Source organism: Gadus morhua, chromosome 19 (assembly GCF_902167405.1).
Source record: "Gadus morhua chromosome 19, gadMor3.0, whole genome shotgun sequence".
Lineage (NCBI taxonomy): Eukaryota > Metazoa > Chordata > Actinopteri > Gadiformes > Gadidae > Gadus > Gadus morhua.
The window spans coordinates 17935847-17961288 of NC_044066.1; the positions used below are offsets into that span (position 1 = coordinate 17935847).

General features: G+C 45.0%; 1 protein-coding gene across 5 annotated transcripts; it reads right to left on the reverse strand.

Annotated features, from left to right (window-relative positions):
- Positions 1 to 118: 118 nt before the first annotated feature.
- impdh1b (IMP (inosine 5'-monophosphate) dehydrogenase 1b) lies at positions 119 to 25373 on the reverse strand. Of its 5 annotated transcripts, none has more exons than XM_030341329.1 (16): positions 25126 to 25373; positions 18047 to 18145; positions 17683 to 17760; positions 13086 to 13134; positions 11650 to 11751; positions 11124 to 11198; positions 8579 to 8785; positions 8157 to 8244; positions 7257 to 7456; positions 6751 to 6841; positions 6555 to 6650; positions 5784 to 5927; positions 5076 to 5220; positions 4693 to 4836; positions 4182 to 4265; positions 119 to 2119 (listed from the first exon to the last, which is right to left on the reverse strand). In XM_030341329.1, the coding sequence occupies exons 1-16, from the start codon at positions 25344 to 25346 to the stop codon at positions 2098 to 2100; spliced, it is 1845 nt and encodes a 614-aa protein (XP_030197189.1). In that variant the 5' UTR covers positions 25347 to 25373; the 3' UTR covers positions 119 to 2097. The 5 variants fall into 5 exon arrangements, with proteins under 5 accessions (XP_030197189.1, XP_030197191.1, XP_030197190.1 ...); XM_030341331.1 differs by lacking the exon at positions 25126 to 25373 and adding an exon at positions 19248 to 19401; XM_030341330.1 differs by lacking the exon at positions 17683 to 17760 and having other exon boundaries at positions 25126 to 25372.
- Between the last annotated feature and the right edge of the window lie 69 nt (positions 25374 to 25442).

Here is a 25442-nt window from a genome sequence, read left to right on the forward strand (position 1 = left end):
CTTTTTATATACAATCATCCGATTCTATTCTTGAGGGGTCACCATCTATACTGCCATACTCAACTCGTGTAATTAATAATTTAACTGTTGTAATTATACAAAGAAGTTCGACCACAAGTTCAAACACAGATTGACCTTTATTTATTTTGCTTCAAGATAACACGCAGTTGAATATCCTATTGTAAACAAGGTCCCGCACGCATCTCAAATACTACACTGGAGTATTTTCTGTCCATCTAAAACAGCAATTGTTAGTGAATTGGGAAGAGGTGTTTCTAGCATTTACTGGTTAACTACAGTTGCAAGTGTGAAGCTAAAATAAAATGTCTCTAGTCAGAAGCAGCTCTATCAAACACCAGCACTTCCAAAATCCAGTGACGGGATTTTTGCTTTGGATGGACAAACAAAAAAAAAAATGCAGAAATGCACAATAAATCGTCAACCTCAAAAATCTTCACGTGGATGTGGAAATCTTTACCAACAAAATATAGGAATATGTATACATAAACATATACATATATATCCATACATCATGTACATTTCTCTTTACCAATCGGGTCAACTGCAAGAACTCCATCGAACCGTTCAGGGGACATGAACACAAAACAAACAAAGGAACAAACAAATAAGGAAACTAAAGTAACAGCCAGTCCACCGTGGAGAGAGAAGCCGACTGGGTCGACTGATTATACCCAGCGGGGGCTGTGGGTGATAGAGGGAAGACAGGCCGTGTGCGTGTGTGGGGGGGGCGGGGGGGGGCTTTATTTCAACACGCAGAAGACTTTCAGAGCAACACCCTCATTTGTCCCAGCTTCAAGGCATATCTCTGGTTTATATAATAATAATATTAAGGAGAAATGAAATCTGTGACCATCGGGACAACTTCCTGCGGCAGACCTTGAGGAAGAGGAGGACAGGTGAGGTGCTTGGGGGGGGGGGGGGTAAGGGTGTGTGAAGGGGTGGTAGGTGGGGTGTGTGTGTGTGGAGGGGGGGGGCAGGGTGTAGTGGTAGCAGCTGACCTGTGTGGAGCCAGTTTTGGTTTGTTTCGGATTTACAAAAATAAGCGGTGTGTGTCTGTCGGAGGCGACGGGGGGGGGGGGGGGGGGGGGGGCGTGGTGGCATGGCGGCGTGGCGGCGTGGGGGGGTTGTGGCGTGGGTCACTTGGCAGTACGAGAGTCATTAGAAAAACAAAGAGCGAAACGACACCTAAGAAAACAAGCAGAATCCGTCCACACCAATCCCCAGGAACCAAGCATGCATATAAAAATAAAAAGACGATAAACCCCCAGTCATGCTATATCGTAGCCCCAGCCCCCCCACCCTTCACCAGTTTTAATCGATACACCTTAACGTTAAACTAAGAGAAATTCGGGGCCTTTTTAGACCCGGGAAAGGCATGGGTCTTCATCGGTCATCAATGATTGACTTGTGTGTACTATTTAACACGTACATCGTGTTGACGCCTCCCTGAACTCACAGCTATAGCGCACTGTATTTGGTCACTTCTATAATCAACATAAAAACATTTGGTTACAAGGGGCCAGATAATGGAGAACACATGTTTCTTGTTGATTCATTAAATTTAGGGATTTATTAAATTTCTTGAGCGCATGCCAGAATCCAAAAACAGGAGGAATCACTTTCATAACTTCCAACCCTAACACACAGAGCGTTGACACACACACACACACACACACACACACACACACACACACACACACACACACACACACACACACACACACACACACACACACACACACACACACACACACACACACACACACACACACACACACACCAAATCTTTAGGTGGTGGTCTAAGCAACGGGTGTCACACAATTCTATACTGTCTCCCCTCCCTACGACTCCCCCATCACCAAGCTCTTCTCCCCCCTCCCTCCCTCCTCCACGACTTATTGGCTTGTAGCATCAGAGAACGAGAGAGAGAGAGAGCTCATATGACAACAAGAAGTGCGGGCGAGCCAAGCCAAGTGTGTTGGTTGGTGCGGGGGTGTTTCTGTGAGGAGGTTTTGGTGGGGGGGGGTGGGGGTTACATTTGGTCACTGCGGGAATGGGTTGGTCCGGGCAAGTCCATCAGTACAGCCTCTTCTCGTAACTGTGGGACAGACGGGCAGGAGAGAGGGGGAAAACATTATGACTGGCGCTTTTGGGATGATGTCATCCCGAGTGCGGAGTCAGGAGTCTCAAGGCCCCGGACCAACGCTTCATGTAACCGACTTTAAGACTGAATCAACCGAATACCCACTTTTGCTGAAAGTCATTAATAGCCGTATCGGACTCAAGACAACTAACTTAAAAGATGTGAGAAAAAAAAAAACACAGATTAGGGCTGCATCTCATGACATCTTGTTGAAAGTGCTTTATTCTATATTTTTGATAAGTTTTTAACCAATGAATCATTTAGTCCATTTAATTTCCAATGCTCTTCACAAATTACCATGGTGCAAAATGAGGTCTTACATTTGCTACTTTAATCTGATGAGTAGCCAAGTAAAACTAAAGCCAGTGATTTAATCCTCCAGCCCGAACAATGGGAACTGAGCAGTGACCCACTACGACCACTAGAGGTCACTGGAGAGCTGTGTTAACAGCAGCTGAGACTAATCTCTCAGGCAGATATTTCCTTGCAATAAAACAACTCTGCAATGTAAGCATAGCATAAATCCAGCCTCTTTTATGTCCGTTTCTGCGTATGGCCAAAAGGGTGAAAACTATGACTCATCTTAGAAATGCGTTGATATAAATCGACGTAAAATATTGATATTCTATACCATTTTCAATACCAGAGGGAAAGTTTTTTTCAGAAAAGAACGTAACCAAAGTAAATAGAGTATATCTCCAAAACTGCTAGGGCTATATTAAATCTTGGTTCCAATAGAAAGATTGTTGTGCAAGGGAAATATTCAATGTGGATACTACTTTACGGCATAAGTGGAAGATCACATTTCCACCTGAAATAATTATCAGTTGTTCATTATCAGTTGGTATCACTGTCGTACTATGAGACACAAACAGGTAGATATCTTACCATATTGACACTTTTCACCTCTATTTAAAGTTCAGGGCAAATATAATCGAATGACACCAAGCCAAACATTCGCAAATGCACATACGGCCACTAGATTGCGCTGAAGAACAACTGTTCTGATTGATGGCAATTTATCTTTTTCCTAAGAAACCTTCTCTTAGTAATTTATTGTACACCATGTTTAGCTGCTGGATTATCTGTTTATGGTGGTTTCTTGAGATCAGATTAAACTTTGTGGACAAAAATCAAGGGTAAAATTTCATTTTTAGTTGTTAAAAGAAAAGGGGAAGATTCTTCTTAAATTGTTATTTGCGAGTTTTAGTCCCAGAATGATATGGTTTCGATTGTCGGAATCAGTGGAGGCTGAGCTTTCATGTAATATGTAGTTTGTGCAGGTCCAATTTCTTGAAAAACATCGCTATTGCTGTGCATGGGCAGAGTTATGAATCCCAAAAGCGTATTCTTGCATTTGCATATGACTTTAAATGATTCGGTAATCATGACTTGGTGATTTGCTTTTATCTGAAGTACTTCCAAACCACACTCCTCCATCACTACTCCGTGTAGCTTCTCTACCTCAACCGTTCGCGGCGGCGCTGCACTCGAGATGCTAGTCTGTGTTGGCTATACTTTAGCCAACACAGGCTAGTGCCGAATCACTGCCAGAGGCCGCACTGCGGGTGAGTGACAGGAGGCGGGGCTATGTAGCACTGTGAGTCTGTTAACTCGCTGTCCGAGAGAAGACAAGACAGCGCGCTGATCAATTGCAAACATATCTATTTTGTGTGATTTTGCGGAAGAAAATGGTCGCTCTGCAGTTTTTAGAAACTCTTAAATAAAAAGCCTTTACATGAACCAACCCTAAAAAATGCACTTGACCTTTCGGGCAATCAGAAATCATCTCAACTTGCCCAAATATTATTTCTAGCTGCCCCGGGTAAGCGGGCGGCCATTAGTGTCAACCCCTGAGTGATCTTATATGAATTAAACGCAAAACAAACCCATGTATGAGAGGTGGAACAATTGATTTATATCACTGCACGACTAAAATGAGGCTTAATTTGACCCTTTTGGCCATCCATACAAGTGTGTGTGTTTGGGTGTGTGTGTGTGTGTGTCCACGACTCACGAGTGCATCCCGTGGACTCCACCCTCCACCTGTGCCGACATCGTCCTCTTCTCAAACTTCAGCTCCCCGGAGTACATCATGGACCTGGGGAGGGAGGGACCACAGGTTCACAGAGACACAACACCACGAATGACGCACACAATACACACAACTATTAACACACAACACCATGAATGACAACGCACACATGACACACAACTATAAACACACAATACCACGAATGACAACGCACACAAGACACACAACACCACACTCAAGACACACAACTATAAACAAACACCTCGAATGACAACGCACACAAGACACACAACTAAAAACACACAACACCACGAATGACAACACACTCAAGACACAACTATAAACACACAACACCACGAATGACAACCCACTCAAGACACACAACTAAAAAGACAGAAAGAATAACTTCACGGCTTTAATTCAGATCGTCTTAGCAGCAGGTGCGTTGACCTCCATGCGTTTGTGTCGTTGTGAGCTCAGACACGCCCCTCACCTGAGCACAGACAGGCTCTTGGCGCCGATGTCCTGGCAGCCGTGCTGGATGCCGGCGATCAGGTAGGGGACGAACTTGTGGATGGAGCCCTTGTCCTGAACGGAGCCCGACACGCCCTGGGCGACCTTCACCTTATCGCCCTCACTGGGGGACACACGGGGAGAACCACCGATGAGGGGGGGGGCCACACACACACACACACACACACACACACACACACACACACACACACACACACACACACACACACACACACACACACACACACACACACACACACACACACACACACACACACGATAACATACGCACAACACCCTAAATTAGGACACACACACACACACACACACACACACACACACACACACACACACACACAGTACCTGAAGTATCTCTTCTGGCTGCTGGTGCTCTTCTCCATGGCGTCCAGCGATCCCATCCCGCGGTACTTCTTCAGCCGCACGCCGTCCGAGAAGAAGTACTCCCCCGGCGCCTCGGAGGTGGCGGCCAGCAGGGAGCCCATCATCACTGGTGGGGAGGGGGGCACATGGTTACAGGAGGCAGCGCATAGCAACGGGCTCTATGGGTTTAAATTACTAAATTAGAAGGTTTATGTTTTTGAAATCAAAATGAGAAAATCGAAATTTGAAAAAATCTGAATTTATGAAATCGAATTCCTATATTACAGTTTCTAAACTGAACATCATTCAAATCGGAATAACAACTTTTGATAAAAAGAGCCGTATTACACCACCAGGCGTGAGGGTGATTAGCCGTTTCTAGACGTTTTGACCATTGGCCTCTTCTCTAGCGTTGCTCATCTATGCGTCTAGGTGGACACGCCCACTTGTGATGTCAGAAGAACGGCGTGTAACGGCTGACCACACTCACACCTGGTGGTATGATACGTCACCTTTATTTTTGAAATAAGAAAATTTAGGTTTTTTTAAAATCAAAATGAGAAAAAAATCCTAAAAAACAAAACTTCCCCTCCTCTTGGGCCCCTCCCCCACAGCCCCTCCCCCTCCTCCTCAGCCCCTCCCCCCTCCTCCTCGGCCCCTCCCCCCTCGGCCCCTCCCCCCTCCTCTCACCGGTCGACGCCCCCAGGGACAGCGCCTTCACCACGTGTCCGACCGTCTGGATCCCGCCGTCGGCGATCACCGGCACGCCGAAGCGCCGCGCGTACTCCGCCACCTTGTACACCGAGGTGCCCTGGGGCCGGCCGCACGCCATCACTGGGGGGGGGGGGGGCAGCATCAGTCACCATGGAGACACACGAGGAGGCGCGGCGCTCCAAGAGTACTCTTCATGTAAAATGATATCTCTAGATACAGACATGAAAAGGGGGGTGTGTGTGTGTGTGCGTGCGTGCGTGCGCGTGTGTGTAGCAGAGCAGGAAGTGCCCCATGCTGCCAGGCCGGGGATCTCCCCGGGTGTGTACAGTGATGGCTGGTTTAACCCGTACCCACCGACTACACAACACACACCAGGTGTGCAGCCCCGCCCAGTCAGCCTGCCGCGGGCCAGGTGAGGCTGCTCAGACCAGCACTCCTCTAGAACACTGGGTCACGACCCACAAGATGATCGCGGGAGATTTTAATTGGGTCGCCAAATAAATAGATATTCAAAACTTTTATTTTGATTTAACAGAAATACTTGCCACTATTTCGGCATTTATTTCTACAGTTTCTTGACAGTCTCACTTCTTGCTGCTGAAACACCCGAATTGCTTCCCCGGAGGATTATTTAAGTTTTATCTTATTTTATCATTAAAAAAAACCTTTAAACAAGGAGCATGTTTTTGATAGTATTATTCTATTTTGGGTGGTGGAGGAGGGCGGGGGGGGGGGGGGGGGGGGTACCTTCTTGTGTGATGCAGATGGAGCCACAGCCCATGCCCACCCGGAGGGCGTCCACGCCCGCGTCGATCAGGTTCTTGGCCTGCGCTGCCGTCACCACTGCAGGGGAACCACAACACCGGACATCAGCCAACAGGGCACAGATCAACGGGGGGGGGGGGGGGGGACCGATATCAGCGAGCGGGAAGGGGGGCCGTACCGTTGCCTCCCACCACCTGCAGGTCGGGGTACTTCTGTTTGATGTAGTGGATCATGTTGATCTGGTACACCGAGTTGCCCTGCGAGGAGTCCTGCAAACGAAATAATGAGTTGATAAAAGTGTAGGAGGGGGTTCTTCTTTGCTCTGCTCCACAGCATTTAATACCAGCGTCCTGCATCCTCTACAAAACCCTCACCGACTCGTTACCAATCCGCTTCAAACTGAGGCCATGGAGGAAGACCTAGGCTTTATCTTTGATCGAGATTAATAAGCGGAACACCCAAACGCACGCCCCTTTCCCAGAATAATGTCGTTAATTAAATCACACACACTTTAGATGATCACATCCGCGGAATTAAAAACGCCAGGACGAATCCCCCCCCCCCGTTTCACACCATCCCATCCCCCAGGAGGGGACAGGGAACACAACAAGCCTCCACCCATCCTCCACCATCCAGCACTGCCCTATCCCACCAGGAGGGGGCAGCGAGCACAGCTCCACCCACCAGCACCACCATGTCGACCCCGGCCTGCACCAGCAGGTCGAGGCGGTACTTGTCGTCCTCCCGGGTCCCGATGGCGGCTCCACAGAGCAGCTGCTTGCGGGAGTCCTTGGAGGCCAGCGGGTAGTCCCGGTTCTTCTTCAGGTCCGTCCGCGCGATGATGGCAACCAGCTCGTCGCTGTCGTTCACGATGGGCAGCTTGCCTGGGGGGGCGGGGGGGGGCGTGCAAAGACATGTTTTTGTCAACATGTGCCGTAAACTATTTTTGATACAAAATGGATGTTTTTAAAAAAGGCGACATATCATACCCCCAGGTGTGAGTGGGATTAGCCGTAACAAGCCGTTTGTATAATCAGCCTCTTCTGACATCACAAGTGGGCGTGTCCACCTAGATGTGTGCTGGATAGATCAGTCTACCAGCCCACTCGGTGGACTGTAGCAAACGTTGCTCAATCTATCCATCACACATCTTGGTGGACGCGCCCACTTGTGATGTCAGAAGAGGCAGATTTTATAAACGCCTCGTCTCACTCACACATGGCGGTATAGTATGGGACCTTTAACGTGTGACGGAAACCCTTTTAGATACAAAACGGATGTTTTAAAGGATTCAACTGATCGAGGAGATCCACACCCTGGCACCCCTCTGAGATTGGTTTGCACTCGGAGGCTCCCCGTTAGGTTACCTGCAGATCACCTGCTGCCCCCAGCGGATGGAGAGGACAGGTGTGGAGCCAGCACTTAAACAGCCGCTCCTTTAATGAGGCCACACACCTGTCCTCCAGCTACTGGAACTCCTGTAAAACGTGTTTATGGAAGCTTCTTTTTTTTTCTGTTCTTTTTTTTTGTTTTTAAAGGGCAGGGTCGGTGGTTATCCTTTGAAGAGTGTAACCGACGTCTCACCCTTTTTGCTGCGCTGCAGAATGTCGTTGGCCTCCTTCAGTGTGACCGCTGCGGGCGCCACCACCAGCTCCTCCCTCTTGGTCATGGCCTGTCGTCATGGAGATGCACGTCAAAATGCAGGAAGACGGGGTCGCAAACTTTCATGGATGTTGAGAACAACCAACGCATGTTCAGACACAATACCCCCGTCAACAAGACTGATCTGCGAGGCTAGACCACTGAAAGACCCTCAAGGACAAAACGAGGTCATTGACAGCACACACACACACACACACACACACACACACAGCGGAAATAAAAGACGATGTAAGCACACCCACAGACACAAGCCCTAAACAAGGAAATTGACACCATACACAAGGCACAAAAAGATAACAAACGCACAACACCCTAAATTAGGACACACACACACAAACACACACCTCCCCCAGGGGTCTGCTGTGATCCTTCTCCGTGAGGAAGTCGATGTCTCTCGAGGTGACGATGCCCACCAGCTTGCCGCCCATCTTGCCCGTCTCCGTGACGGGGATCCCCGAGAAGCCGTGGCGCACCTTGGCCTCGAAGACGTCGCCCACCGTGTTCTTGGGGCTCATGACCAGGGGGTCTGTGATGAAGCCCTGCTCGAAGCGCTGCGAGACACGAGGACGAAGGCGTTACGGGAGGAGCCAAGAGCGCTAGGAGTGGTCCAGCATGGAAGCATCTAGAATAATCCTAAACGCAAAACTTATTAACGACAACAAAGGTGAATCTTGATTTAGCGTTTCTATCCGCAAACGATCACTGGAGGGAGAATGAGCTGCCGGTCACTCAGAGTTTCAGCATTTTCTGTTCTCTGCACATATCGGAAAACAGAATGTTACGTATTTTAAGCACATAAGCTGCCCCCACATAGCCACTAGGAAGCAGGATCGAACACACAAGCTGCATTACCCTCACATAGCCACTAGGAAACAGGATCGAACACACATGCTGCATTACCCTCACATAGCCACTAGGAAGCAGGATCGAACACACAAGCTGCATTACCCTCACAAAGCCACTAGGAGGCAGGATCGAACACACAAGCTGCAATAACTACTCCAGCCACAGATGGCAGCACCTTTAGACAGGCGAGGATGGCGGAGCCATTACGTCACACCGGGCACACTCCCACTTCACACAGGCCACGCCCACTTGACGATGAGAGCGCGGAATTCAGATGGAGAGGCCAGAATCAATAGGAGCCCGGCCGAGAGTCCTGGGCCTGTGCCCGGAGCTCGAAGTAGTGCCCGATATTATTCCAATACGCGTTAGATACATTCCCTCCCTTATGCTTCATAGTTACCATACCGAAATAAGCCTACTTTAACAAATAAAGTGAGTTAAAAGCGACCAAGGACTGGACTGCTTTCTTCAAGAAAAAATCGCAACAAGAAGAACATTAAATAACGACAAACAAATGGGCCTAGGAGGCGATCACTAGCATTCCATTGCCAGACCCTCAGTTTGTTTTTAGATTTCAAAGGGCTGTTATCAACGGGCTCAGCCCCAAATGGCCTCTGGACACAATTGGAACGAGCTACAACCAATAAGAGCAACGACGGTGTGTCGTAGTGGTGGTCTGCCGGGAACCGGACTGAACGGGAGGGGCGGTCAAACCAAAGCAGGAACTCCCCGATTCATCCGGTCCCCCGCTAGATCACGATCCATGAGAGGACTAGTCTAGTCCACCCTTGGCAGTGACAGGGTGAGGTTTGATCCGCCCTGTAGTCTCTTCAAAACGCTTAAATCCACTTTGTGACGTTTCGTCAGATATCGATCTTCACCCACACAGGCCGCCGCTCTGACCTGCTCTATGAATACCTGCACAGGGAGTGACCGCCCTGGGCGGCCCTGCCTGGAGCGACGCGCTCGCACCAGGGACGTCAACAACAGACAAAGTACCGTCTTTTTTAGAAAAAGCTACATTTTCTATAAGCCGCAGGAGCGTTAAAATGGGGTTGTATTCTTTCAAATAAAAGTTTTCAAATGTTTTTTTACTCAACTATTTTACTTGATTATTTTATGACGCCGTTTCTATGTGAAGCACTTTAAGTCTGTCCCTTGGTATTTCAGCCTAAAGCATAAATAAGCCACTCCATAGTGTAAGCTGCATCTTATTAGGCTTATCTTTGCACACAACCAATACTTGCCTGCACTAGGGTTTGGCGGTGGTCTCTATGTTCATTGAGCCCGTTCATGGTTATTCTAGAAGGCCAATATACAATAGGAGGCGTTCCAAGGAGGTGGGGAGGGAGTAAAGTACACTGCAAGCAATACAATTAAAGTTTCGGAGAAATACATTTATAAAAGATTGAACATTTTATTTTTAATATTTAAAAAATCCAAAATAATTGTAATAAGAGTAAGTTAGTAAATTAGTTAAAATCACCTTAATATCGGCGTAGGAATAACTCATTGTCCATCCTCCCTTCAACTGCCAATATACGATCCGATCGCAACTTAGAAAGATCCCTACATTTACCCCCAATGCTGGCGTGAAACCGTTCAGAAACCGGTCAAAAAGCAGCATTATTCCTTGGGCCGTGACATGGCTACGTAACCGGTCATCTGATGGCTGAGTAAGCGTGTGAGTCATTGGAGATAATGCCAATTGAGGCTTTAGTAAAACCTTGAACCTTCAGACAGATTTAAGGCATCCTTTATTTTGCAAGCAATTCCTTTAGAAGCACCATCCTCGAATTTAAATGAGCGCATGGGCTGTACATCGTGACGGCATTAGGAACTTCATGTTTCATCACTCAGCGCAAATCCCTGAAAACTGCAGATAATTTTTTCAGTGAAGTCGTTGCAAAATCGACCTCGAAGCTGCTCTGGAAATTCAGCTGCAGCGATCCCGATAAACTCAGGATATAAGCTGCGGCTTGAAAGACGGTCTCCATAAGATACGTAGCGCTTCCAGATCGCGTTGAGCACAGGCGGCCTTACCTTGGCCTTCCGGACCTCGTTGGCCTGGAACTCAGGTGTGCAGTTGTGGTGGACGATACCGATCCCTCCCATCAGCTAGGAGAGGAGAACCGCTTTAGAACCATGCAGGAGACTTGGAACAATACGGGCGAAATTAAACTAGCCAACTTATCGACAATAAACCTTTTTTAGGGTCTATTTACTCCATGGAATGTCATGAACGGGGTGAAATGCCCATCCCAAGTTTGCAGACCAAAGTGCATTCGGTTGCTTTGACTGACGAGCAATCAGAGAAAGCCAGTATTCAATGTTTAACGACGTGGAAAGAAAGGCATGGCAAATACCTGCCTTTTGTAAACCCATGATTAGCAAATATTTGTTAAGATAGACCGCATAATTGAGACTAAATATGCAAGGTCAACAGGTTCATGATTATACATTTCCTGGAGATCCACTCAAAACTCTCTGCTGAACAACTGAACCGCTGAATAATTCAAACGACATTGCCGGAGTGGACTCAGCGCACGGTCTGCGCAGTGAGACGTACCGCCATCGCGATGGCCATGGCCGACTCTGTGACGGTGTCCATCGGAGAGGAGATGAGGGGGGTCTTCAGCGTGATCTTCTTGGTCAGGGCCGACGTGAGGTCCTGGAGAGGAAGAGGAGCCACAATGAACACCATGAAGGCTTACGCGTAAACAACCAGGGAAAGCATGGTTCTAATGTAAAACCAGTCTCGGCCAGTAGGGGGCTTGGTTGCTTGGATACAACACCGGCCACAACGCGTCTTCCGATGAAAAGAAATGCACAACATCCTCCCAGCCGGCACAGCCAGCCCCCCCCCCCCCCCCCCCCCCTCCCCCCCCACAAGGTGCCCCTGTGGGGGCGCGCACAGAGGAGTTGTATTCCCATAACAAGCAGCCGGGTAAGCGATGGGAGAAAACGAAAATTAAAGCATTCCTTTCTCATGGGACCCTGTCGAAGGAGTTCTTCATACGAGGGGACGTTTTTAATTTGTTCTCTCACGCCGACATAACAAGATTGTACAAGTGGCTGTACAGGTGCAGCGTTCCCCAGGGACAGTACAGTCCAAGGGCGAGAGGGTGGGATACATTCCCAACACTAGTTCTCCATCTTGTGAGGATAAACGCACTGCCGTGCAACATTCTTCCCAGGGATGTTGAGTTGTATCATGGGCCTCCAAAGTTAAACAACTCCCATCTCCCAGCTCCGTCTCACCCCCCCCCCCCATCCAACGTTTCATGCAGACCTAACACCACTGCTTCAGGACTTACAGTAAACCTTCACGCTTCCAGAAGGCCCAACATCTGCCTAACCACAGAGGAGTGGTCTGGATAAAAATAACATTTGCAAAAAAAAAAAAAATACAGTGAGAAAACGTCTACAGGCCTTTTTGTTTTACTCCTTTTTTTATGAAAGGGAGTAAAAACAGAGAATGACTCGCCAGACTTCTTGGCTGTGCTCGGGCAGAGAAGGAGCAACAACCCGACCACTAATGTAAGCACAAGGGTTAGCAGACAAGGCAGTGACGCAAAAGAGAGAAAAACAAAGCGAAAAAAAGGAAATAATGCGGCTGACTTATCGGAAGACCAGAAAAATGTAAGAACATTTATTTTTGGAGTTGTGAAATTACGTTAAGGTCCGGGAGTACAGAGAGCTTTTGTATCTCTATGGACCGATCTGGTAGTTCTTGGTGTTGCCTGTTGGCCTCTAAGGACAGCGTTTGTGGTGGTAGGGGTTGGATTTCGTTGAAGTAACCTGGAGGGTTAGGGTTACTACAGTTACTACTACGACTACAGCTGCATACTAAAATCGTCCACCGTTGTGGAAATGCCTGACAGCAATTTATATACAACATGCGTTTCATTGTTATGGCCATCCTGCGATGGCCATCCTGCGACGGCCTTGTGCACCGTACGGTGGGCGTTGGGAAACGGTCAGTTTGGATCGCCACACACTCACCACTTCGTCTGAGGTGAAGTCAATGAAGCCGGGGAGAATGAGGAAGTCACTGAAACAAAAAAGCAGAGTAGTGACGGTTTAGCGCGACTCAGATGACATTCACAGTGCGATCAGCAAGCCAAACCTGCTTGAAAACGTCAACAGTGTCCTCAGTCAACGCACAATTTTCTACGGATTAACCTTAAAGTTCATCTTAACTGAAGTTGAAATGTACAAGCATTCGACTAAACGGTGGACTTGAAAAAAAGGTTATCAGATTAAAGTCTTTTATGGCATTTCCTGTTTCTGAATAGTTGAATCAAAGTTCTTGGCACACAAAAGAAAAGACACAAAAGAAAAAGGAAATACGCAGAAACGTCAACACATTTCTGAACACTGCGACCATGAACCAAGAAATGGAAGCTCTGTTCCCAACCTACATCCAAACGTAAATAATTGATAACGCTAAATGATATAAATAGACACAGCTCACAATGGCTTTGCTCTTCTGAGATCTTTGGGAAAACCATGCTCCTGATAAAAATCGCATGTAAACTGACTCTAACATATAAGTGCATGACCCCTTTGACAACTCAGTCTTCGTAGACAGCACGACCGCAAGAGCGGTAGGGCGGCACGATGAATCATCTTAAAAACGGGATCTCGATAACTGCAATCTGATTTCTAAATAATAATGGTTCTGCTGCAGTTTCATTAAGGACATCAGCTGCATCGAAACAAGCGCTCCTACGTTCTTAACAATTGGCAACGCAGTGCTACACCCCGTGATGCAGAGAAGCAGAGAACCAGGGGAAGTAGACCAAGACAGGGAGTGAGACACCAGTGAATTACAGTCAGACAGTGTGAGGGAAGAGATGTTCAAGGAAGGACAGATAAAAAAATGACAATTGAAACAGAAACAAACCGTATCACATTCTGTGGAGTGGAAGTGTTTCGCATTCAGAAGAGGATGAAAGTCAAGCTTGCGTACATTGCAAGCCGCGTTTTTGCAATAGTAGAAGCAGCTCCGCAAGTTAGAGGTAATTTACATTAAACACGATTTTCAGTTGTGATTTCTTACCACCTCAATAAAATAACAAATCCAGGAGCTGAATGGGACTGTACGGAATATATCGGTTTCGTGAAAAAGTGATATTACTTTTATTCGCACCATTGTCGATTTTGGATGGCTCTAGCATGCGCAAAAATCTGTTTCTTCTTAGATATTCACCATGGTCATTGTACATGAGCAGGACTTGGTGAAGACAACAGAAAATTCACGTTACTCACTCAGTCCTCTTATCGAATCCACAGAGGCGAATTACAATCAGAGGGCTACAATTATCACCATCTGTTATGTACTAATCATTCATCTCGATAGCATCCGGCACTACAAGCCTACTGTGGGAAGTGAACATAGGTTGCTTGTGGTAACATGACGCGAGCATTTGTATTGCGACGGCTGTGGGTACCAACTCTATCCGAAAAAGTACTTTTAGTTGTTGAACGTGGATCCTAGCTCACACACGAAAGTCTCCAAAACATGTATTCAAGAGTACTTCCAGCGTACCAACTACCCGTCGCTGCACTATTTTACAGTTAGATTATAACTCACTATATTTGGGATATTTATGGTTTATTATGGTTATGTATTGCATTATCTCTCAGCACTTAAATTACATCAAAAGTGTGACTAGTCGACTCTCAGCTTGACATGGCGATTAAGAGGGTCAAGTCTTTAGGTCGGGGGCAGGCTTAGTGTTTCTAGTGGCTAGTCTAGTACATGGGTTGGATTTGAAACCTTTGCCGACTCCTGTCTAAGGACTGGTTTTGCCACTGGCAACGGAGAGATGTTTAGTTAGTGCGAGTGCTTTGGTTGAATGCGTGTGTGCACACACCCGTGCACGCTTCGGGGCGTGTTTCTACGCGTGTGTGTTTCCTACACTACATCGTCCAGACGGCCCACAGAACAGCCATACAGGGCTGGGCAGGAAGACGAGAACACATCTGTCCCCATTCACGGCCAAGCCACAGACCACAGCTGGGCTGGGCTATGGACCAGGCCTGTTTGCTCAAGTCTCACACACACACACACACACACACACACACACACACACACACACACACACACACACACACACACACACACACACACACACACACACACACACACACACACACACACACACACACACACACACACACACACCTCAAGTCTGCACACCAAACTCACAAAGTGTATCAGCTAGAAACATAAACAGCCATGTCATTATGAGCGGGAGGATGTTTAAAAATAAAATCTGAGTGTCGGGTTTAGAGTGCATTATTAATTTTTTTTTTTATGCTGTTTGCCAGTTCATTTAAATGTAACATTTATGACTCGAAAAAGTTCATTTAGTCTAACTTGATATATTAACTTGTATGTTCATGTAAACAGACTAGCATTCATGAAGAAGACTGCATGAAGTAGTCAAACCATGTCAGGCACAAACAAATGAATATGAATGACTGTTTACATGAACATACAAGTTAATGCAACATTCATACAAATGTGTTAAGCCCAGGTAGGTGCCACAAGCTGCCCTAAACAGACCACAATCAGGCAGCATTGTTTACCTGCCCCCCCTTGCAGACATTACGGCCTGGTTGCCGGAGTGAGTGTGCTAATAAGCAGGCAGACCTCCACGAGCTAATTTAGGATCAGATATTTGTCTTCTGCTCATCATTTAGCATGACTTGTTTACACCCAACAGGACTCGCCTCGTTTTGTCTGACGTGTCATTATGGAATTACAGTAATTACATTCACCGAATGATTTAATCCTAAAATGTGTCCGATGGTACAACCACTCCTCCACCCTCCTGTGGTTGGCTCACATGATCGCCCTACCGACCCAGTCACGTGAGGCACACATCCTCACAACGCAATGCTCCTTATTAAAAAGGGCCACAGCCACCAGGACGCTCCTCCAATCAAACGCACGCAAATCCACTTAAAGAGCAGCGACCTGCAGCTCATCAATGGGCTCGATTGTTCCAGCGCCTTCTAAACTCAATCAACAGCGCAGTCGTACAAAATGTCCCACTACAAGACTGATTGGGTTTCAAGTGGTCCGTTTTAAATCTACACAAAATAAGAGCATATTGGGAGACGTTCCACTGAAGCTGTAGGGCCGGGTGTCTTTGGTCCAACATCTACAGTTACTCTGATCAAAACTACCTGATTCAGGAAAGACTGACAAATGTTTGTTTTATAATAAATAACTGATCCACGCTAAACCAGCGAGCAGCTTGGGGCACCTTAAATAAACGTCGATAATGGTAATCCAGCCACTATGTGTAGGGCATTAAAGGCTCAGGTTCTGCGGGCACACTGCCAGCTAAAGGACACGTCTAACAGGAGACCAGAGATGCGTCTGAGGAATCCAGACCAAGTCCAACCCGTTGCCCCATGACATGAGGAAATTAAAGAAACCACTAAAAATACCTACTCATGCTTCTTATTGGCCTTCGCCCAAAAATATGTTCCGGATGATTATCTACCATGAGAAGTGATTATTATCAGTATGGACATCCTAGTAGTAGCCTGCTACTAGTAGATAGTAGTAGGGATGCACCGAAATGAAAATTCTTGGCCGAAACCGAAACCGAATACACTGAAACAGTTGGCCGAAAGCCGAAACCGAATACCGAATGTGGCTTTTACGTTTTTTCATTCATTTTGCCTTAATTTTTCACCATTGCATAAATCAAACAATTAAATGTCCTTTATAAACTTTTTTGTCTTCCTTTTCAATAAAAAAAATCAATTACAAAATGGATACAAAATATTTATTTAGTACCGAACGTTTTCTAACATTCCAGCAGACCTTATAGCAAGAATTTAAGAACAATGTACCTTTAAATAAATGAGTAAAACAATTATTATTTATTTATTTTTTAAATCAAAAATAAAAAGCTGTATATTTTCTGCCTTTTTACTCCTTCGGCCGAAACCGATCATTATGTTTTGGGGCATTTTCGGTGGCCGAATATTCGAGGGCATCCCTAGATGGTAGCCATTAGTTTGATTTACAGTTACACTAAACATTAGTAGGGACATGCTGCCAGTGGCGATTAGTAGTATTAGATGCTTATTTTAGCCACTATCAGTTGTAGCATGCTTATAGTAGCAGTAGCATGCTACTAGTAGCCATTAGTGTGGCCAGGGTAAACTACAGCTGAATGCTGAAATCGAATAGATTACTAGCGTGTTCAAAACGATGGATCCAGCAGTTCATGCACAAATGAAAGATAGTCGTTGTTTTAATGATGAATGCTGGATGACAACAACAAGCATTATATCCTCCCTAATCATGATCACAATTACGGCTATGTCCTCATCATCCGACTTTATATTCATCAATTCATAATAAGAACAGAAGCGGTCGTGTCTCTCGTCTTAAATGCGCTGCGGTTGAGCGGGAACATTTTTGGTGTTTTGATTCCTAGTTGGGAGCTCGCCACTCGTGGGGGAAGGTGGTGGTGGTGGTGGTGGTGGGTGGGGGGGGGGGGGGGGGGGGTAGCGCATTCTCTGGTATTAGAGTGTCATAGATTGGTTAGAAGGCCGTTCTACTCACTTGTAAGTCAACCCATCTCCTCTAGAGCACAGCTCATCAGCAGTTTGACCATCCGAGACAACACACTGTTGGTCAGATCTGCGATTCAAAACGTGTTGGCCGTTACAAAGCGCTTGCGCACGCGCGCGCACAAAGACACTCACACGTACACGTACACACAGTTAGACGTAGACGGACAACCACACCTGGACACGTACACACAGACAAGCAAAGTGTTCCAACTGTTGCATGACGGGAACATTTCCACCATCACCACAACCAACTTGAAAAATTTGAGTTGTTGTTGAGTTGTCCATTAGCAGCAGAAAATAAAAGAGAACAATAGATTGATAAAAGTAAGGATGAGAGATGAGAGTAGGCTTACTTGTAGGTGAGGCCATCCCCGATGGAGAAGAGCTGCTGGGCCGAGAGTCCATCCTCCGGAACGTAGCCTGTGCCACCACTGATAAGGAAATCGGCCATGCTGGGAAAAGATGTACACGAAACGACGATAAGTTAACTGGCTCATTGAATTACAGAATGCAATACAGTACACAATGCCAAGCGCAGAACAAAACAGTCCTATGATGAAAGCCAAATACGACCTTTCCCTAAGACGGCATAACCATGGAAACATCAGCATCAGCCAGGCGAATGCACCTGCGCAGTAGCTGCCAGATATATTCGCTGGGCATCTCAGTGAAGCGATTGCGATTTGTGGGCATTTATTGTTCATCAGACGAAAATAGGACCCGAGCCATATAAATCGCTTTCATCTATTCCGTCTGATCGTACAAGAGAACCACGTTAAGACTTGCCTTCGCGTCATCTAGGTACACTTGGCCAACGAGCTACAGGAGCAGACAAGAAGAACAAGACGAGCATAACAGCACAGCACACGTATATCAAAATGACGCACTTGCCCTGTGCATCTCTCCCTCTCCCCGGTCTGCTGACCCATATCCTATAGACAGGGGCTATTGGTCTCAGTACCATTGATCAGCTGTCTGGTAGTCATCGATTATGGTCGTTTTCCTTGTGGCATGCTTGTGTTGGATACGAACATAGGACGGCTAGGCTAGTGGCGGTGGCTAATGGTACATGTGGCACTTCTATTCAGATAAGCTCCATGAGGAGCAAGTACATGAGGAGCAGCTTAGGAGGAGACACTAGGCTAAAAGCATCTTCAGCCACCCCTGCTACTTCAACACAATGAGAAAAGATGATGTAAAAAACACATTTAGATCCGTGCATTACCCAGCCATCAAGAGAAGATCGGATCTGTATCAAATAATAATAGGATAATCGCAATATTCAAATGTCTATCCTCCTGTATTAACACAGAAATATCTATCCCCAGGATTCGGAGCAGGGCTGTACAATTGACTGCCACGTACATCGTAAATGAACCCCACATGCACTGCTTCCTAGGGTGTGAATGGCTCTGCTCCAGGCTGACACATGAGCACACATGGCGCTAGCTAGCATAGCAGCGTTAGCGAATACGTGGAGCAGAACTAGTGCTCAGCGATCGGCGGGTCGGATCAGGGACTATGCGCCTTTCTTAGGTCTACTAGGGACTTTACCTTTAAAGAAAAATCCAAAATGAATGATGGTGAGTTGCTCCCCAGATGTCAAAGTGATGCTGGATAGTAATAGGTAGCAGAGTTGATTGCCTGTCGCTGGTTCCACCGGGTGTGTGTGTTGATGCGTTGCAGCAGTATGTGTGTGTTTTGTACTGGCAGAAGCGTCACATCCCCCCTCTCTCTCTCTCCGTGGACCACGAGGCCAATCACGGGCTCAGGCCTCGATTGAATTAAAAATACTCGTCAAACCACTTTTTCTTATGAAGAATACAAAGTATTCTGCTTTTGGATCACCATGCACATTTTTTGGAGAAAATAATCATTGAAATCCCTTCCTCTTGTATGAGTGTATGAACTTTTTTTCCCCCTCTATTTCTATGATTTTTATGGATTGCATTTATTCATTTATTTAATATTTGGAATGTTTGAATTATTTCAATCCATTTGGGAATTTAAATTTGCAGTTTATTTGCTGCTATTCTGACGTCGAATGCATATTGGTCTGTTATAATATAGTTGTCCTTCCTTCCAGTCCACAAACTGGCCCATGTACTGTCAATCATTCCAGAATAGAGATGCATAGTGAATTACAAAACTTAAATAATCAGCGTCTTTAGGGTCCCTATAAGGAGTTGGTCGTGGATCTAAAAAGTGTCCTGTAGTATTAATAGCCGATTAGGGTAGGCCTACTCCGACCAACAAATAAATTAATCAACCACCACATTATCTGTTTTATTCAAAGTGTGTAAACATTCAAAGTTAGCATTATGCTATAGCCGCCTATCTATCTTCCTATGCATCTATATTTGTGACTTTTGTCTTTAACTAATGTAGTCCACTAGTCATGTGTCCACCAAATTGACTCACAGTAGGTTTCCTAAGACATGATGTTTCATGTTAACCTTTGGCCCAGCAGATATCCAGATCAACTGACACAATTACTGTGGCATTCTGAAGGCTATAAGAGAATGTGTATACTTCTTCAGCCACTTTATAGGTCTACCTGCCTATTCACACTTTTATTTTTCTTCTATTTTGACTTAGATAAAAAAATCTATCTTTATTTCCTTTACCTATTTATTTCATTTTATTTTGTATTTTATTATTTTATAGGGGAGAAAAATGTGATGGAAACTTTCAAAATGATGTATTAATATGAATGTATATGCTTTTTAGGGTTAGGTTTTGAATGCCTTGGATATATCACATCTACATTTTAAGAATAATTCAAGAAAGTTTAGGCATACACTTTTCAGACTATGCAGAACATCAGTTATGGTTTCACTTGTTTTGTGTTTATGTTATGTTATGTGTATGTTTACGTTCAAAACTACCGTCAAATACTGTTTTATTGTGAAGAATAGAAATCCATACCAGGTCTTACATCCCCTCACGAGTCACCGCTCCAATTTAATCCATTCCACTTCCATTGCGCGAGAATAGCCACCTCTCTAAAAATTCCACTCCAGGATTTGTCTCTTTCTACCTTGCAGCGACACATGCTTGGCTGCTGTCAAGGCTACAAGTTAAAAGTGGATCGAGCTCTTAATAGGTCAATGATCGAGCTCCCCTGACCCGACCATGTTGACGATTCTGGCGGAGACAGGCATGCAGTGTGATATATAATATAATATGAGATTAGAAAAGGTGTGGGGGACTAAACAAGTGGCGAAGCTAGACCTCTTTTGCCTTAGCCCACCCTATCGTTTCGTCCTCAAATCTCATATTCAACCTCTTTTTTTTTACACAAGCAATGAGAGAATGGATGTTGTACACTAAAGAACAGGCTCAGATGGGCTAGTGAAATCGAGCGCAACCTTCCTGCAGGAATCTCTGATTTGTGGGTGGGAGTCTCCTGTTTGACAAAACCAAAAATGCAGCACGAGCGCACCTAACATAGTTTCTGCTGTTTTGTCTGTCAAAAAGGCTAGCTAGTCTTTATCAGAAAATCCACGATTTCCAGCTATGTAATAACATGACCAGGTAACAATAATAACATTCATTTTAAAACCTTGACATAATCTGTCAGATGTATTAAATGACAGTTGACCATAAGGCGATTCTATCTATGCCTCCTCTTGAATTGCTTCATAGTTTAGTCGGCAGAGGCTTGTGCATGCGTAATAAGCATGATAAGCATGATAACAAGTACCGCATGTTCTAATACTATGTGACTCAGCTGATAGAAGGTGTGGGGGGGCTGGGCAGATGGGACTTAGTGTCTTATATATATATTTATTTATTTTAATAAGTTACTTATTTTATTTTAAATAAACATAATACCAAGGGTCAGAAGTTTTTCAAGAATTTTGATCTTACAGAGTCATGACAGAGGGACTTGGTGTCTTTATTGATGCTTGAAAGATGAACACATATTATTTTTTTTGAAAGGGAATAAGCTGATGAAGCTGACAAGTGACCAATATTTACTGTTTATTTAAATTAAATGCAAACCCCAGTGAATCATTTGCTCTTGTTTCTCTGTTTTGAGATTCACACAGACTTAGCATTCTTGTTTAAATGTTACAAATTGAGTTAATAAACTGAAGTTGGAAATAGTTTTAAGTTGTTGCAGATGTTATCTCCGCTAATTTTATTAATCTAAATAAATAAATATCAGCAGGTTCTCAATAGTAGGCTATTTCGATTCAGGGAGGGCGCCTAGGGGGGGAATGACAAAAAATTATTGAGAATCACTGTTCTAGAAAATGTTGTAGGCCTACTTGTTGATTAGCTCACGTTGGCAATGAAAACACCCTCAGCTGATATAATAATGCCAGCTTTTTGTTTTTTACTGAAAATTAGCACCCATTTTTTTTGCATCAGAAAAACAAGATTATTTTGCATCAGAAGATTTATATAAATGTATTGGTCCCTGAAAGTGAGACAACATAGTTTAGTCCTCCCGAAACAGTGGTTTGTTAATCATAGTATTAGGCTAGTACCTGTGGTATGTGGTATGTTTCGCATATTATTGATCTAGTACAGGTTGTACCAATGTGTTTCAGTAACTGTGTAAATAAAAAAAAAGGGAAAAATATGGTCATTTTGAGTGAAACTTACACAAAGGAAATCTTATATGCCTCAAATTTGTTTGTACAGTTCACATCCATGGATTATCTCTTCATCCAAACAGTCTTTTCTCCTTTCATCACTTTACTGGTTCAGAACTGCATTTTTTAGCTGACACGGCCAGCTATTGGCTTAGACATAAAACAGCATAGTAATTAAAATAGATATGAAGGTTGTGGAATAAAAAAAGTTTGTACAAGACTTTATTTACTTCATAGACCCCTGTGGCTTCCTGGGATTCAGCCCCCCCAAAAGTCAAACCTAGAATCACCCCTGGACTAAACCTAGATGTTGAAATGTGCCGGGGACACGTCCCCTCCACTTACAATAGCTGTTACGCCCTTGGGTCTGTTTCACTTTAAAGTTTTCCTTCTTCCCAGACCACAAACTCACAAAAAAATAAAATAAAAATCATGCCCGATTAGAAATAGAGCTGCGTAGCGAATTACGAAACTTGGATAACCAGGATCACCCTGTAAGGTGCTGGCAGTTTGTATAAACAATTTAGACTTTTAGCCAAACAAAGTGTACAAATATTCAAAGTTCGCACATCTCTATAACCGCCTATCTATCAATTTAAGCATCTTTTTTTATTATATTCATTACTTCTGTCTTTCACTAATGTGGACTATTCAATTCCAGGAACTGGACACACATTTGGTACAGCAAACATCCAGATAAACTGACACAATTACGGTGGCTTTCTGAAGGCTATTAGAGAAAGTGTATTGATGCAGTGGTATTCTACTGTTTCTTTCGCAAACAGACTGCAGGAGCCAAAATTATTGCACAAATTATGCTGTACTTTTATTTTGCATTTGTTTTAGTATTTTACCTTTATTTTATATTTTATTGACAGCCGTGGATCTAAAAAGTGGAGTATAAAGTTTGGTAAAGTATAGATTAATAGCTGATTAGGGTAGCCCGACTGAACAAATAAATGAATCAACCAGCTCATTATTTGTTTTATTGAAAGTGCCATTCAAAGTTGCTCTAAAGCCACCATCTTTCCATCTATGCATCTGTTTTGTATATTCATTACTTTTGTCTTTCACTTATGTAGTCTACTAGTTATGTCCAGCAAATTCTAGGTTTGCTAAGACATGATGTTACGCAATAACCCTTGGAACAGCAAACATCCTGATATAGTATTACTGCTACTGCTACTGTTTCTTCCGCAAACAGACTGAAGGATACCTTTAAAATTATTGCACAAAAAATATTTCCTTTTTCTTGAGACACTTCCTATTTGGGTGTAACTGTGTATATTTGTCAATATTGGTTATAGGCCTACATTTTCAAGATATTTGTATTGCTTTGATATACTTTTACATTTTCTATTTTTCTATACTTAGACAAAAACCTATATTCATTCCTTTACACATTAATTTTGTTATCTATGTGTAGTATTATTTTATCTTTAAGGGAGAAAATGTGACGGAAACTAGTTGTACTCGTAATATATGTATAATAATAGTAATGTGTAGATCTTTTAAGAGGTTCTGAATGCCTGGGATACATCATATCTACATGCATCCTTGAGAGCAAACTTTTCTACATTAAATCTTTCCTGTGTTACTTTGCTGACTAGGCATATCATTTTCAGACTATGCAGAACATCAGTTATGGTTTCCCTTGTTTTGTGTTCTTTGCCTTTTTTTCCCAAAGTGGTTCCAGGCAGCCCTACTGTATTCCCTTTGAAATCAAAAGTGGGTCATTGCAAATATGGTGGTTCCTCCATGCTATTTTGAGTTCTTGGTAAAACGGGTCTTCTGCTTGCCCCATGGCAATGCTGCGCACATGCCTTGATCGACCATTACCTGCCAAACTTCTTTGTATGTGTGTGTGTGTGTGTGTGTGTGTGTGTGTGTGTGTGTGTGTGTGTGTGTGTGTTTGTATGAGTGTGTGCATGCATACATGTGTGTGTGTGTGTGTGTGTGTGTGTGTGTGTGTGTGTTTGTGTTTGTGTGTGTGTGTGTGTGTGTGTGTGTGTGTTTGTGTGAGTGTGTGCATGCATACATATGTGTGTGTGTGTGTGTGTGTGTGTGTGTGTGTGTGTGTGTGTGTGTGTGTGTGTGTGTGTGTGTGTGTGTGTGTGTGTGTGTGTGTGTGTGTGTGTGTGTGCGTGCTTGCTTGCGTGTATAGAAGAGAATGCCTTTTGGCTATCTTAACATAGCAAGTGACACGTTAAGCCATCTCGGTTGTATTCTCATCTGGCTGGCAGCCACCAGTGTTCTCTGATTCCTTCCTTCCGAGATATAAATTTGACCTCAAGGTCTTCTGCGGCCAGGTTGGTCTCACAACGTATGTTCCCATGAGCAGGAGGTGATGTAGTGGTCAAAGAAGGCATGAGCATAAAGTGAAATTGCATCCGTGAAATAGAAAGCTGGCCACATATCCTAATACTCTCCAAGACTATTAGGATTAGGCTTCCATTTAATCCATGTGTTGCATGTTTCCGTACTAAACTACTTGTTAGTAACGTCTGAAGTGTTAAATGGACTGCATTTATATAGCGCTTTACGAACCATTGGCCACCCAAAGTGCTTAACAATATTGCCTCACATTCACCATTCACGCACACATTCACACACCGATGGCGGAGTCAGCCGTGCAGGGCGACAGCCAGCACATCGGGAGCAGTGAGGGTTAGGTGCCTTGCTCAAGGGCACCTCGACACTCAGCTAGGGGATCGAACCGGCAACCCTTCAGGTTACCAGCCAGCCGGCTCTACCTCCTGAGCTTCTGCTGTCCCCAGATTCAGGTCTACACACGGTCACTCTTGTCCTTGCGAACATGGGCTCACCTCACAGGTCCCAGTCCGACCTGGATCCGCGTGGCGCTGTATCTCTGCGCCGCCGTCTCGTGGCCATGCGTGGTGGCGGTCTGCCGGGCGCACCCCTCCCCTACCTGGGGCGAGGGGCTGGCCCTCGGGGGCTCCAGGTCCCCCACGATCCTCCGGTAGTCCACATGGTAGGTCTCCCCCCCTCCGCCCGGCGCAAAGTGCTGGTACCCGTGGCCCTCCATCGCGTGTTGTTGTTGTGATGCCGGTCGCAGCCTCGCAGGCTCCACTCCTCTCCTCCTCCTTTGGCCCACCCCCTCACCACCACTACGCAAATGGGG